The sequence below is a fragment of the Botryllus schlosseri genome, chromosome 10 (assembly GCF_051294905.1).
Source record: "Botryllus schlosseri isolate E-star chromosome 10, Bs_hap1, whole genome shotgun sequence".
NCBI lineage: Eukaryota > Metazoa > Chordata > Ascidiacea > Stolidobranchia > Styelidae > Botryllus > Botryllus schlosseri.
This window is the reverse complement of record NC_137245.1, coordinates 9768440-9781876: the sequence shown is the minus strand read 5'-3', so window position 1 is coordinate 9781876 and position 13437 is coordinate 9768440. Positions and strand designations below refer to the sequence as shown.

Genomic DNA, 13437 nt, shown 5'->3' with positions numbered 1-13437 from the left:
TGGAAGTCCAGAATTTCACTGCAGAATTGTGGTATCGTGCATAATGCTCACACTAAACACACCCACTCCAGTGTTATCTTACAATATCAGTCATCTTTTTTCAGTATTTTCAAACCTAAATGCTGCTCATTCATTGCTGGTCTCAGTCCCAAGTTCAGTCAATCGTTTCTGGAGAGTATTATAATTGCAGATTTTGGGCAGACACAGTGAGGCGTTTATTAGGTATCAAGAACAGCTTTGCTCTTAGTGAGTATACTGTACTTTCTGTGGTTAACTCCCAACGGAATTTGGTCCTGCAAACTTTGAGAGTTGATATAAACACATTTTCGATGCAGTAGGCAGCAATAATATAATAATATTGCGCCAAACTGGAGATCATAAAGTTATCGTATGGAGATGCCTTGAATAACTAGTTGACCCAAATTTAATACTGTCGGGGGGGGGGGGAATGTTTTCGATGCAATTCATATCAACTAGGTTACATCATAATCGCTATACTATTTTGAGTCAGTTACAACACAATATGTAAAGGAATTTAATTCCTTGCCGATTTGCTAATTTATATTCTAACTATGCCCATGTGTATAGGTCCTGGAAATACCTATTTCAAACTTTGAGTGGCTTGAAATTTAACCGATTGCAGTCTACTCGATGATTTTGATTCCATACTTTCAAGTATTTGTCAACAAAAGACTAACGGTTGGATAAGCAGAAATTCATAATATACACAATACCACACCACTTTCTGCCAATTCACAGAAGTACATATCATTAAGTGGGAGGTTGAATATCTCTATTTCTACCGACAAACCACTTGCCTGTGACGTTCGAAAATTGTAATCCCAACCTCGGTCCAATATTCCACCTCCTTTCCCATTTTTATCAGCAATTCCTGATTCGAAAGCAGCACGTCGCCCCCAAATCTCTCCGAGTCCTCTCCGATGATCTAAATATTCCAACATCTCAAAAAAAGATATCGAAAAAGCATCCGAATATCCCACCGATTCCCATTTGGAAACGTCACGTTGCAAACTTTCGACCAAATCAGACGGTGGCAGCTTTATCGTTCGGATATCTGTGTCCTCGAAATAACCGATCATTGTGTCTGGAAATGTAACAATTGAGGTTAGTGATATTTACAATATTGTGGGCAATATGCCTCTTTCGTTCCATCAAGAAAAATAATTTAACAGAGGAACGCACTCACAAGGAATGGAAAGAGCAAGAAAGAGTCGCGGAATGGATATTAACACAGAAAAAGAACTGGACAGTAGGTCGAGGTGGATGCCATGCAGTTTAAACGACTGGCACTGGTGGGTTTTTCGAAAAATTTTGCTTCACTTTTCAAAACTGTAAAATACGATCTCAATGGGATGCGAAACCAACAAGTAATATATCGCTGGTTTCAGAATGTCAACGCCTAACCAACTACGCCACGAAGCTAGAAAGTCCTTGATGTTTTTTGCGGCATATACACCGACTCATGATAGACATACACGATCTGTGCATATGCATACCATGAGTGCATGATGTGCATATGCCGCTGGACAAGGAAGGTGCAGATATAGCCTTGTACGGCTTTCTTAGTCTTGCACCACCCCTCCATGATATACCATTAATGCATGAGCGCCAAGAAGGGAAGTCATGGATACCAGTGTTACGATTCAGGTCTTTGGTCTGACCCGGCCGGGGATCAAAGCCACGATCTACCGATGAAGAAGCCGGACGCTTCACCATTACGCTATCTTGTAGGTGGACGAGAGCAGGGCAACCGAGCGTGTATATAATCAAGAAGACGAGATACCCTTCTTGTAAAAATGGACAAGTTTTGGTTACTTCCTTATAGAGTCAACAACGTACACCTAGTGCGAATAAGTACGTGCTATTCACTGCGACAAAAATGTCTTCTTTCAAACAAGCCATGAGTGACAGCTTTTGCTCAACTAATTCGATCGATACTATCAAAGCATGGTAGAGCGTTTCACCAAAAACGCGCAGTCTGAGAGTCTGTACATTGTGAGTGTCTTGATCAAAATAACGCAACATGACTAATCGTACTACATATCGATGCAATCTCTATATTCAATACATTCAGTCACCATGATACAGGAACTATTTCACGGAGTCTTTAGGATAATTTCACCCGTGAAAGTAACACAAACTTTTTGAAGTAGAAGAGGTCACAAAAGATAACCACTGTGCAGTAAGTAATGCAAGTAAGCAAAAGCTACTTGAGTAAGTTGAAAAGTGGAAGTGCTTCATTACTAACCACCTGTTTATCAGAAACACATAAAATGTTGATTTTAATTAGTTGATACCGGCTTGTGAAAGTGGTATCTACCCAGGATCCGAACACGGTAACCAGGGTATCATTTGATTCAAAATTTTATTGTGAATGTGCCATTCTGTCTTATAATATCAAGATAAAGCCGAGAGACTGATGAGAAAGAGAAGAGCTTTATTGCGTTCTCTGTATACCAAAAGAAAAGCGACGACTTAGCACGAGTAGAACAGTGTATGTCAGAGTTTCTATTACGCAATTACGTTATGCTTCCCTCGTACCAGTTAATAAGGCATACTACTGAGAATTCAGATTTGAAAGCGCTATTCAAGTCCAGCACCATCAATCCCATTGATGCCTATCTTTCCTACCTTCAAACACCGATATCCATCGGCGGATGTCGTCCTTGACTCTCTTAAGAACGTGCAACGTTTTATTATCCGCCGCTTCCAAGACTTGATTGAAACTGTACGCAATACCAAATATCAAACGGAAACCCGGTCGGAAGCTTAAAAATAGCACTGGCGTACTTGAAAATGAGGTCCCTCCATGTTTCCACGTGGTTCTGTAGCTCGACGAGACTTTCCGTGTCGTGATCGCTGATCATGACGTTGAAATGCACGGCGAGCTTGTGCCATGCTTTTTCCGTTACGTGCAATCTCTTCGACGTGCTGAGAGAGTTTTCGGATATAATCTGCAACAAAGTAGTGGTGTTGTTTAGGGTAGTCAAAGAGCTTCTTGGAGGTACAGAACTTCAATATAATATTGTATAGTATATTCATATTAAAGCAAACCCGAATATTTCGGCTGACACTCATCAGTAGTAACCGTCAGCAACCAGAGATTTCAAAAGAACTCTATATAACAAAAGATGTATCATTATCAGCAAATATTGTACGACTGGTGATATACTAAGTTCTTTTGAAATCTCTTCTAGTTACTGACAATTACCCCTGGCGAGTGTCAGCCGTCCGCTACAAACTCCTACTCTTTAAGCAACGCAACTTAGGCTAACCACAGTGACAGTGAAGCATGCGAATCGAGTCCACGCTTGGGCATGAATAATATACATTATTGTTGCTATGTTTGCTTGGCCGATTACTATCATCTCTACCCTCGCATTTCCGCACAGGATCTTCGGCCTATATCATTGCTTCATTGATCATTTGCTACCATCGTTAATTTTCTTCTATTTTTTTTTTTTTAACTATTGTAACATTTTTTACAGTCAGACTGTTTAGAGTCAAGTGTACCTGTTTGATGCTGGTGTGATCAGACTAGATGACCTTCACGGTCTTATCGATCATTCCTATCTAATACCGAATACTGTGCATGCATATTTTCTGTACCACCACCACTGTCGTGTGTTATGTATTTTGGTTTGATGAAAATAAAGACTCTCTCTCTCTATATAACTTTGTCTGGACTCTTTAAGCCTTTGTTACTGTTATGACATCGTAGCGAGTGATACAAGAACACTCGACTTGAAACCAACTTCCCCGGTTTCTCCATTTTGTCCAGCCTTATTTCCAATCAGAAAATCCTTACTTGACATCAAAAAATCATTTCAGCACTGAGACTCATTATGTTGGTTATGTAATATTCCCGAATTATAATTTCTTATCGACATTTAGAGCCAGGATAGGACCACAATATACTACCTAATATATGCCATTTCCTTATTAGTCACGAGCCCATACCTTCAACGCTAAACTGTAAGCGGCATTGCACCATAAATCTCTTTCGTAAGTGAGTAGCGATACTTGATTTTCGAGTCGGCTACGTTGCAGCTCGTACAAGTCATGGTATTCATCGACAAGGTTGGCGTTCTTTTGTGATTCCTAAAAGGTATGGTTTTTTTTAGAATATGAGATGCTTCATGTGTTAATGCACATGTATATGGTATATATATATATATATCATCATCAGCTACCTTGAGTGCTCGAGCCAAGTCCACCTGTGCGATCTCAGCCTCTTGAGTTATTTTCTTGTCATGCTCGCGGACAGCGATCAATTCACTGAAAGTAAAGGGTTGAAGTTGAGAATATTCTACATTTAGTAATAACCATACAGCATTGGAGTCTTTATGAAATTATAAAATTAAACAAATGAAAAAATGCTAGTAACCGCATAATGAAAATGCATATGAATATCTGTATCAAACATACAGTACCGACTCTAGTGATCAGCTTCCTTGCGTTATTATTTTTAGTCTACTACACAGTTTTTACAACTTAGTTCTCTTATGGCCGCAATAAATAGAATAAAGTTTGATACAACATATTGATATCTACATCCCATATGTTTACATTGTAGAGTAGGCATACTACAGTGGTAGAGATGACCATACATTTGGATTTAGACAGGAAATGAAAACCAGAATACGGACTCACAATTTTTGTTGAACCAAATTCGGATTAAAACATAAAAAACATTAAAACATACTTCTGAATGAGTTGGCGTCATAAATGTTTTAGAAATGCGCCTTATCATAGAATATCACCAGATTTTATTGGGTTTATCGATGAAGGTGCAAGTTACAGGTTGCACCGGCATGTACTACAAAGTTTGGCTTTGTCTTATTAAAGAGGGGGCAGATTTCTGCTGCTAGATAATCTCTGATCAGGCAACAGCCACCGACTAATTTCATGTTAGATACCTCGTTAAATTGCCGATAGAACCTTTGAAACGCATCAGCTCGTCAGTGAGCCTACGGTCCAACGACCTTTGCGCCATCACTTCCGAGTGCAAGCTTTTGATCTGCCTCGGTACCTGAAAATCAACGAATCACCAACTCAAACGACCAATCGATCCTGAAATAACCCGGAATGTGCAGACCCTGCTCAGTAAATTCGCATATCTTTGTCGCAAATCCGAGAGTAACTGACCTCTCTCGACGCATTCGATGCTGCACTGTCGAATGACCTGGAAAAGAATGAGATAAAAGTGTCTGCAAGTGAACAGAGATGATCAAAGCAGTCAGCATTCCTACTCAAATAGAAGAAGTTACAGTATTTGTATTTGAAGAGGGTCTTGGTGGTATAGAACTTCAATTTACAGTTAAATAATATATTCGTAGTGAAACAAACCCGACCATTTTCGGTTGAAAATGGTAAGGACTAATCGTCAGCAATTAATCGAGAAATCAAAAGAACTTTTTATATCAACAGTCGTGTCACCAAATATGACATCGCCAATATAAAAGTTTCAATAATCGAGGCATACAGACGGCTTAATCTCAATGGTTACGAGTAGCAGCAAACGTTTACAAGATGTGTCAAAACCACTTCTAGCGGAAGTAGAAAATGAAAGGTGCTAAAAATACTCGAGTAAGTCGTTATAAAAGCAGATTTGGTCGAGGGGGTTACAAGCAATGTTCCCTCTAATTTTTGACGAGTCTGCGCACATTCACCAACTCACTGCGCAGACCCTTGGACAGCAGTGGGTAACAACTAAAAAAAAGGTCATCACCTCGGATTTTCTGTGCGCAGAGACCGCGTCAGCGGCGCATTTGCACAGCTTAGAGGGAACATTGGTTACAGGGCAGTTAATCTGTGGCCGCTACTTTTGAAATTGCAAGATGCACCTTCGCGACTAACGCAAAATGACTGAGGACTGAGGCAATTATTTCTTGACAAGTCAAATAGAGTCAAAATTTTGTCAGAATTGTAGCGTTAGGTAAAAAAATTGTCATAATTGTTTACAAAGTCAAATTATATATTTCGCAAACTGCATTTCGTATGTGTCACAGAGGTTGCACTGTTCGTGAATGTAACATCTGACATTTTACACCTTGTAGCCTACTTTATAGGTCTATCGTTCTACATGACCCATTATCTACTCATTGCGTATTATAAATCCCCGAATGGAACTAATAAGTTGACATGTGAAAGCGACAGGTGTCACTCTCACTAGTACTGCAGCAGTATACAATGAACTGCTGCTACTGAACGTTATTTCTCTATTCTTGCCAAGCTACTTCGTAAGGACTGACAGTTCCAACCAGAAATGTAGAAAAGTAGTACAATTCTAACGTTATGTGTAACAAATAGCCTACTTGATTTCAAAATTCAGTTTTTTAATATCAAAATATTCGTTTTTAGTGCAAAATCTTGCGTTTTTTTTGTAAAAAAATAATCGCCCTCCGGATGACCCGACAATCTTTGAAGATATATTCAGTTATTGTGATACAACGGCCATTTTACGAGGTTCTTATGACAATATCACACATGATTGTGACGCAAACTAGCCTGAGCTTTCTACTATCAAAATACAAAGTATAATGAGTAGTAGTACTTCGTCCTAATAACTGTAACATAGAATTGAAGAGTGAAAATAGTTTGCCCGCCCAAAAATTGTTCAAGTAGAAGTAGAAGCAGTCTGAAAACAGAACTAATCGAGTCGTGGTCGTATGCAAAACCTATGAACTACTTGAGAACTTTGAAAAAGTAGAAGTGCTTCATTAGTGCCAGCTACTGAAAGAGACGCAGGGGCAGGCAAGGATGCTAACCTCGTGGAAAACGACATCGTAGATGTGCTGTTCTTTCTTGATGAGTTCGAGCAAATTGTGAATTTGCGTGGGGCCCTTCACTTCCGTTTCTGCGTCGTCCACGCCAGCCTTGGCCAGCATCTCGTCCATGGTTTTCATGAGTTGCACAACCTTGGATGATAAGAGGTTCTCTGTGATTACCAGGGTCGAGTAGCAATTTTTCAGTGACCTGACTTGAATCATTTTTTTATTGGAAATTAACTTTTAATGGAGTAGAAATTCATGGTGTTGGTTATATGACAAATGAGCAGAGGTGGTCAAAGTAGTCAAGAAAGCTACTCAAGTAGAAGTAGAAGTAGCGACGAAGAAATCTACTCAAGTAAAAGTAGAAGTACTTCTTTCATAAGCAACCTGAAACTACTTGAAGTAGAAGTAGAATTTTCTGACTTTAAAAGTACTCGAGTAAGTAAGTAGTTGTGAAAACGATCCTGATTGAATGGATTATAAAAAGGTGCAAATTGAGCTATGTGATAGGTGACGAGCTTGATTCATATTGATGCATAGCAGCAGGTATCCAATTTTCGATAGCATAAGCATTCGCCCACCTCGTGGGATGAAAAGGATAGTATTGATAAGGAAATGCGATGCTAATCCTCTGTTTTATCGAACAGCACGTTTTGGAAAATAGCATGGTATGGCGCCATCCCCATATTATAAGGCCCGTAGTTTAGTCGGAGAGCAATACGGAGAAGTTGTATAGGATACGGTGTAAACACTTTGCGTGATTACTGAACGTTAAAAAAAATATGGCGGACCGTAAAAATTCCATATTGCGTAGCATTATTTCCAGAAATACAAGGCATTACTGCACTTGCTTTTATACTTCAACATTTATGTTATCCAGACAAAAGAACTGTTATTAATTATAACTCAAAGTATGTGATACTGGGAATAGAAAGTGAATTATTAATACTACTTCTAAAAGCAGAAGATGTATTTCATGTTTTTAGTCTAGAAAGTTTCAAAGGTGGTATGCTAAAACAGCTCTTAAATAGTATATTCATATTGAAATGAACCCGAATATTTTCGGCTGACACTCGTCAGGGGTAATCGTCAGCAACTAGTAGAGAATTGGAAAGAACATTGTATATCAACAATCGTATCACAAAATATGACGTCACCAGCATGAAATTTCGAATAAGATTGATGCTGATCGATCAAAGGCAATTAATTCTGCCATCGGCAAACATCTGTTGGATAATCCGATTTGTGCGAATAATTATCGAGACGACCGATTTCGAATCGTAGGTCGAGGCCGTTCACAATTCCATTTGTGTGCCTTGGAATCAACTTTTATCAAAATACACCAACCAAAACTCTGTCAACAAAAGGAGTTCGTGTATCACCTTAAAATAGTACATTGAACGCTCTCTTATTCGAAATTTCATGCTGGTGACGTCATATTTTGTGATACGATTGTTGATATACAATGTTCTTTCCAATTCTCTACTAGTTGCTGACGATTACCCCTGACGAGTGTCAGCCGAAAATATTCGGGTTCATTTCAATATGAATATACTATTTAATTGTATATTGAAGTTCTGTACCTCCAAGAAGCTCTTAAAACAGCTCTAAAACTAAAAAAGTCAATAGTCCACTCTTCCAGATTAGGACACGCCATGGACAATGGACAAGCTAAATTACGATATGACAAGAAAATGCTACATTACGAAACATCAGTTTCAAACGTTATGATGAGCCATATATACTGTGAGGAATTTTTTCATATGGGCGAAGGGCGACAATGTGGCGTGAACGGAACCACGCCAACCCTCCACCTAAATTATATTCACCGATACTTTCGTGAAATCATACTGGTCACTCCGTATGCACTGCGCGCGAAGCGCGACGTAAATTCTGGGCTCTACTAAACTTTTATGAAAAGTAAATGTTAATACTCCGTGAAAACAGCTCCGAAATTCCTCAGGCTATCTTCCTGATTGAAAGGTTGAACTACTTGTACTTGACAAAATGGAAATAGCGACAAGTAAGTAAGTAGATCACAAAATATTAGGAAGTAGAAGTAGAAGTAGCGAAAATCAGATCTACTTGAGTAAGTACCAGAAGTAGATGAAAACTACTTGAGTACTTCAAAAAAGTAGAAGTACTTCGTTACTGACCACCTCTGCAAATGAGTACGGTATATTATGAATCCGAGGCCTTCGGTATCACCATAGAGTTTCATAGAAGCTTACGTATTTTTTGAAAATGACTCGAGTCAAGTCAAGTCATCAAAAACCAGCGTCTCGAGTCAAGCCATGACTCTGGTCATTACAACCCTGCAATTTAGGCTACCATTTCCACATGGAAGATAGAGCTATCAATCATTGAAAACTAAAAAGCAGATAAAGACTAATCACAATGGTCTTCATAACAGACACCAATTTTCACTCCTTACCTCAAATCTTTTCGTCGGTTTTAAGGACGGGAACACTCTCAATGACTTCTCGTAATCGACAAGGTTGGTTGTCAGTTTTTCGTCTGCATATTCAAGACCTGTAACAGCTTTGCTCTTCACAATGTGATATTCGTCGGGAATGATCGAGTCGGGAATGGCAAGGTTGCTTGGTGACGATTTTTTCTAAAATGTAATGTGGTAATGTAACGGAGTTGTCAGTGTAAAATGTATTTGTCTCTTAGTTACATGATTCGAAGCTAACTCAAATATCCATGCCAATATCAAATGATTTTAATGAGTGTAATTCTCGATATAGTAAAAAAAGAATGGTGAACGAACGAAAAGAAAAACAGTCAGTTACTTTAAAAGACTCAGTGCTAAAATATTATAGAATGCAGGTCGATTAATACTATCCATGTTGTGCATTGAAATTGTAATCTAGTTCCATTGAAGCTTGGTGGTTCAGTAAACACAACAATTGCTAATTATCTTCGTGAGTTGATTAAAGCCTATCTATTGTGGAGTATCATGTTTCTTCTCTAATCTAATAAAATTCAATCACAAATACGTAAAACATTTACGATTAAAATAAATGGATACCGTAATCATAATTATCAATCATCAATTGATTCAAAAAGATAGAATATCATTTTAACATCATAGGCTACACACCACAGGCACGTGACTTGAAAACCTGTTCAGAAAGACTTCACAATTATTGTTGGTTACCGTACCTTTTAGGAAATCTGAATGACGGAAACTTTTCTGATTATTGATTTTGAATGCAATTGCAAAAAAAATCATTACGTAGGACCCTGCAATCTGATTCTATCAACACCGTAGAACCCACCGTTGAATCCCACCCGCCTAAATTCGCCGAAAGCTATAATGCCAATTACTGATGGGGGCAGCTTGCCAATTGACATATTCGTGAATTGAACTGTAATGAATAAACATATGCAGGCAACGATTGGTAATCAAGTAAAGCGAGATGACAGGTACCTGTAATGGACGTTTGGGGTTTAATTGACCTGATGAATGGAACAGTTGAAGAGGTAATATTATATTTGGTACCGTACCCTAGTATGTAATATAGTAACATGAAATAATCACTGAATCAGAGGAAAATGTGTTATTAATTGATTATGAATATACCTTGTAATCCCCATTGCCTTAATTAAAGGATCACCCGTGTCTCTCATTTTGGTGTGCCCTACATTATTCATATCTCAGTTTCACATTATTTAGCACCATATTTCGGTGTTCAAATGAATAATAATGCTGGACAAAGCAAAGTATATATCTGGCTGATCGAGTATTGAGCTTTGACTTGAGTATTCAAGCATCAGCTATAATGACATCATCATCAATGACTTTGAAAGTCCAAATACGTGTCTTTATTGCGACTTTAAGGTATATATTGTCGGTTACACAAAATCCAAAATAGATTCCTATTTCTAGACTGTTACTAATTTGTGACCATTGACAGACATGTCGCTCCATGAATATTGAATAACCGTGGACTTTCTCAACATGTTTTTCGTTTAAGTATACGGTCAACCGAGGTTACAAAGCTTCAACGGCGGAAATATGTTCTTAGTTCTTAAAATATTACTTTTGTTGCGAAGGCGCATATTTTCGTACCCTCAATACTCGACATGAATCAGTAAACTGACATCCTACTCAAATGATGTTGATATACGGTGTTCTTTCCGATTCTCTGCTAGCTGCTGACTATTAACCCTGACGAGTGTCAGCGGAAAATATTCGGCTTCATTTCAACATGAATATTCTATTGTATATTCACAAGATTGTGCCCAGCCCAAATGATTGCTAGACATCATTAATAGTAGGCTTCTTTTTCCTATTTTCCCTTGCAGTGCAACATTGCAGTGTTTGGATCGGACAGAAATATCCTCAAACCAAGAAAACTTCGCCAGCATACCTCCTGTAATGCTTGCAGCCTTGTACCGCTTTTATCAAAACGGCCGGGCGTTTGTACAGGTTTTTTCGTATTCGCAGAAACGTCATACAGAAACGATATATCTCTGGAACCGGCGGCTGTCCCATCGCTTTTCGGGTGTTTCGTCAAGTGCTGGTACATGAGCCTTCTGTTGCGATGGTGCCATACGCCATCTGGAGCGCCTTTACTGTATGGCTGTAAGAAAATAGAGATATCGAATGATGGAATTGAGGTACCACAGTGGTCAAGTCCAGTGGGTCGGTGGCAAGTTTCCCGTCGGTCCAATAAAGATATTACAATTTTATATCTCAAGTCCACAATACAAGAAGATTGACGCTTGTCCATTATCTAGAAACAACACATCCGCTTTTAAATTGCTTTAAAAGTAGGCCTATTTTTCTGCATGATGTCGTAATGAAGAGTCTACTTTGGACGTACGTCACAATGGTGCAAGTGTTGTAGGAAACTGTTTAAAAGTAGCCCTAAACACGTTTCCTACAAGTTATATGTGAAAGCTACGGAGACTTTTAAACAAATTTGGTTAAATTCTGACAGTGAAATTATGCGACATTCATATTATAATGAATACTAGTCCGTCCTCAAGATTAGCCTACCGGACCACGACCTGACCTATCGATCTCGCCTTCCGTCACATGCCACCTCATTTTTGTCGCTTGCTTTTCTATAATATCTTCTTTTACTTTTCATTCAGTGTGCATGCCTCCTCTTTACATCGCCTAAGCCAGGGACGGGCAACATACGACCCGTGGGCCAGATCCGGCCCGCGACGGGATTTTGTCCGGACCGCGGACAGTTTCCCGTCTTACATGATAATGTGGCCTGCGGCCCCAGTCTGCCGAGATTCCCCACTATATACTTGCTCAAACGTCTAATTTTAGTGACTGTACGTTATTACTAGGGCGATTTTTTTTTGACCTAATAAACGAAATATTTTGACCTGAAAAATCGAAATTTTGACATTTATTGACCTTAGAAAAATAAATTTTGACCAAATTTTGACCTAACGTATGCAAATTAGGTGTTTTCCCAAAAATTTTTAGAATTGTACTACTTATCCTCATTTCTGGTTTGAACTGTCTGTCCTTACGAAGTAGTTTCCGTGAAAAAACTTTTTTGACTCAAAAACTGACAAATTTTTACATGAAAAAATATTATTTTAACAAAAACTGTCCCTATGATGAATTCCAGTACATGACGTAGCCTACTATGAAGAAAATGATTAAAATTTGTTGTAGTACAACGAAAGATACTTTCCTACATTCTCGGCGGGATATCTAGATATGTAGTTCTAGATGTCACTGAAAAAAGTGCCTGTCTTTACTAAGTAACTTGCCAAGAATGGAGATGTGGCGAGATAGCGTATAGTGGGATAATTCACAGCTACAACACCATTTGGTTGTGGTTTCTAGTCCGACTGAGGTCTAATCCAGAATTCCTACCCAAGTGTTGAAGGTTTATCTAGGTTCCTCCTCGCCATCTCATCCGCGTAAGCGATGTCTTACAAAAAGCATAGAAGTGGGCCGTGCTACAAGTTGGTAGATACTCGGCGGATACGGAATCGAAAATAAGGAATATCGGCCTGGTGTAAATGACCATTACAGTCGACAAACACCATGAATGTACAAACAACAACAAGAAGAATGGAGAAAGAACGTTCAACTGTAGCAGCTGTAGGCTGACAACACTGAAGTTGTGCGTGCGTACACTGCTGGTGACACACCGTGTTGCTTCATTTTGACAATGGTGTAAATCTCAATTTTTCATAAAGATATAAGAACCATGCAATGCCCACGCAGTCTTGCTTCACTTAGGATATTGCGATACGTTGAGTGTAACACCGTGTCAAGTGTCAACCTATTTTTTTCATTTGACCTTGTTTATGATTCACGATGAGCAGACTATGCGCCGTCTGCACAGTAGGCCTATAAAGTAGGCTACAAGCTGTGAAATGTCAAACGATACAAATGAAATGCAGGTTTCAAAAAATTTTGCCTAGTTGTAAACAATTTTGACGTTTTTTGACGTAACGCTACAATTTTGACCTTATTTTGACTTTTTTTGAGATGTCAAAAAAAAAATCGCCCTAGTTATTACATTAGTGGTGTTCATAAATGACTTTTTTTTCTCAAATTGTACTGGCTACTTGATAAAATTGTTAGGTTACCTAATCTAGGCCTACACACCAAATTTGGTTCAGTTCCAACCATTTAGCCGCATTACTATTT

General features: G+C 38.7%; 1 protein-coding gene across 2 annotated transcripts in view; it reads right to left on the bottom strand.

The window, feature by feature from the left end:
• LOC145448128 (axonemal dynein light chain domain-containing protein 1-like) overlaps positions 1-13437 on the bottom strand; it is a 37210-nt gene that overhangs the window by 14814 nt on the left and 8959 nt on the right. For both annotated transcript variants that reach the window (XM_080326452.1, XM_080326453.1), the window contains exons 3-13: positions 11174-11386; positions 9229-9411; positions 6792-6941; positions 5120-5206; positions 4941-5053; positions 4215-4299; positions 3982-4122; positions 2812-2975; positions 2653-2747; positions 1002-1105; positions 819-946 (exon numbers count right to left, since the gene is read on the bottom strand). In XM_080326452.1, the coding sequence (XP_080182578.1) occupies positions 819-946; positions 1002-1105; positions 2653-2747; positions 2812-2975; positions 3982-4122; positions 4215-4299; positions 4941-5053; positions 5120-5206; positions 6792-6941; positions 9229-9411; positions 11174-11386 (1463 nt within the window). The remainder of the gene's footprint in view (positions 1-818; positions 947-1001; positions 1106-2652; positions 2748-2811; positions 2976-3981; positions 4123-4214; positions 4300-4940; positions 5054-5119; positions 5207-6791; positions 6942-9228; positions 9412-11173; positions 11387-13437) is intronic.